General features: G+C 38.3%; 1 protein-coding gene across 1 annotated transcript in view; it reads left to right on the top strand.

Moving 5' to 3' along the window:
• WDR61 (WD repeat domain 61) overlaps positions 1-2,807 on the top strand; it is a 9,500-nt gene continuing 6,693 nt past the window's right edge. The window contains exons 1-4 of the mRNA XM_009330062.1: positions 1-42; positions 135-162; positions 518-623; positions 1,531-1,703. Of these exons, the coding sequence (XP_009328337.1) occupies positions 31-42; positions 135-162; positions 518-623; positions 1,531-1,703 (319 nt within the window). The 5' untranslated portion in view covers positions 1-30. The remainder of the gene's footprint in view (positions 43-134; positions 163-517; positions 624-1,530; positions 1,704-2,807) is intronic.

Below are 2,807 nucleotides of genomic sequence, written 5' to 3'. Positions count from 1 at the left end.
CATTCCTGTTAAGATTGCTTCCGTAAAGACATGACCACACAGGTAAACAAAAACACAGCGTTAATTAAACTAATCGCTACCTTGATAGTTTTTTAGGCTGCTCATACGTAATATTAATTATTTTTTCTTTCTAGTACGGTATTCTCTTCAAGCAAGAGCAAGGTGAGAAAACGTTAACGTGTATTGAATAATATTGGTCTTCTTGGATGATGTAAAATTGATAGTGGCAGATATACTTGTGAGATGACCTGGATTATGTTTATATTAAGTATGGATCTGAATAACTCAAAAAGAGCTACGCTGTTTTTTCAGCAGTGACCTTGGTGACCAAAATACATCACGTGTTTTGAAACAGTGGAAACAGTGACAAGGCCGTCAGAGCACTGATAGACCTGAAGAGCAAGGGTTCTATTGCCAACATTGCAATCGGCAATTTTAGCATTAGCAAAACTAGTCGTTGTCTTCCGTCAAAAGGAACCACTTAATTTTTAATTTCTACGCTTATATTCTCTTTTAGCTCACGATGACGCCATTTGGTCAGTTGCCTGGGGAAAAAATAAAAAAGATGGTTCTGAAACAGTGATCTCTGGTTCTTTGGATGATCTAGTGAAGGTCTGGAAGTGGTGAGTGAAGTGCTCTGTATTAACCAGTTTTAACCCTTGGAAGTAGTCAGTGTGAAGATACAGCAGTCTTGAATGTCCATAATCTGCAGGGATGTTGGAAGTTACATCAGGGAAGGGGAAGCCTGGCACACAGGACTGTTCTCTTGAGCAAGCTTATCTTCGTCGGTGCGTGCTTTCTCTTGGAGTGGTAGCATTCTGATGTCCTTTAATTTTCGAAGAATGCAAACCCTTTTGAAAATGCACATCGAATTTTACATGTCGTCTGCCAGAGAATAGTTCAACCTGATGTATTTCTAAACCAAAGAATTAGAAATGCAACTTTTTATGAGACAGTGCATTGGGAGCATGTGTACTGTGAAAGGAATAATGGGAATAGAGTAAACGAGGAAATGACATCTTCCTTTTTTATTTAAAAAAAAAAAAAATCCTTGTAATCCTCATACAAGTGGCACTGAAGCCTGCTTTTGCAAAGGAATTGTTCTGTCTCTTAGCCAAAGCAGTATTAAGTACGTGCTTTGCTTTAATGACATGTCACACTCTTGTGGTGATTATAAAGATGTTGGTCGTTGCGTTTCACGCTGTGCTGACAGATTAACACTCTGCTGCATAAGTACCCATGTATTGATGTGTAATGGACGTTTCAGTGGGACTGCTTACAAACTTAAGATGAAGTACATGCTTTGCAGAAATATGGTGAACGATTGATTTGTCAGTTCTTTCCCTTAAGTACAGAGAGCAATTTGTGCGTAGCTATCTTCACATTTCGTGGGTGAAGTTGGATTCCCCTTCTCTTGAACAAAATGGAGAAATGTGGGTTGTCTTGTTTGGTTTTTTTGTCTGAGGTTGGAGATCAGTTAAGTACCCCCCAGCTATTCATAACTAGGCTTTTCTTTCCCTTGAACAAAAGGAATGATGAAAAATTGGATCTACAATGGACTTTGGAGGGTCACCAGCTGGGCGTGGTATCTGTGGATATCAGCCACACAGGCTCCATTGCAGCATCCAGCTCCCTAGATGCCCATATTCGCCTTTGGGATTTAGAAACTGGCAAACAGATCAAGTCAATAGATGCTGGTCCTGGTAAGATATCCGTGTTAAGCTGTCTCTGCGTAAGAAGTGCGCTTACTCTAGATCGTAAACACTGTACAGTGTATAATTAGGGTCTATGAGAGGACTAGGGTTTTTTCTTAAATTAAATCTTTCTTTGTTTGCAAAAATCTTAGTGATTTTGTGAACTCAGCATGAAGTAGTATCAGACAATTTCACATTTATTTTTTCACCCTACTTGCGCTTCCTCAGATACATTTAAATATGCTTTTTGCTAGATGCATAAAGCAGAATGGAAACCAGCTTGCTCTTACAGATATATTGATAAAAGGATATTTTAAAAAATAATTCAAATGCTTATTCAAATTGATTTACAAGGAAAGTCTGAGCTTTCTTCGTAAGCACTGCACTACACTGAACTTGAGCCATATATGTGATGCTTGTTTGTGGAGTACGTCCAATCCTGGGTGAGCAAGTCAAAACACAGTACAGATGAAGTCTGGATCAATGTTACATCCTCCAAGTTGGAATTCAGGGCCTAAGATCTTATTCTAAATATTTCATTGGTCCACTGGCAATCCCTAATTTAAGAACAATCTTGCAGTGTTTTAGGTAATTAATATTAAGCTTGTAGAAAAAAACTGTGAATTACGTTGTGCCAGATAAATACATTGCACTGCTATAAAAAGGTATGTTTTTTTAAATTCCATTGCAAGGAATGTTATCTACGTTACATTCGTATACCTGCATTTCTCCTGCATCTTCTGTGCTTTGCTAGATGCTAGTGTTGCTTTCTTTTACTGGTTTAGTATCTTTTGGTACCAGGAGAAAAGTAAGAATTTAGACTTAACTTGTGCAGTCTTAAATTCTAAATTTATTGTTACAGGAGGGTCTAATAACCTTAAGGTCTTATTAGAAAATGTAATCTTTCACTAAACGGAAATAAGTGGCTCAAGCTATGCTCCATTAATTACACAGAAGGAAGTTAACTTTCATGAGCGTGTACACTCTTCTTGAGAGTATAGAATCATAGAATTATTAAGGTTGGAAGAGACCTCCAAGATCATCGAGTCCAACCGTCAACCCAACACCACCATGCCCACTAAACCCTGTCCCTAAGCGCCTCATCTACACGTC

This window comes from Pygoscelis adeliae, unplaced genomic scaffold (assembly GCF_000699105.1).
Source record: "Pygoscelis adeliae isolate BGI_AS28 unplaced genomic scaffold, ASM69910v1 Scaffold298, whole genome shotgun sequence".
Classification (NCBI taxonomy): Eukaryota; Metazoa; Chordata; class Aves; order Sphenisciformes; family Spheniscidae; genus Pygoscelis; species Pygoscelis adeliae.
This window is presented reverse-complemented; position numbering and strand designations above follow the sequence as displayed.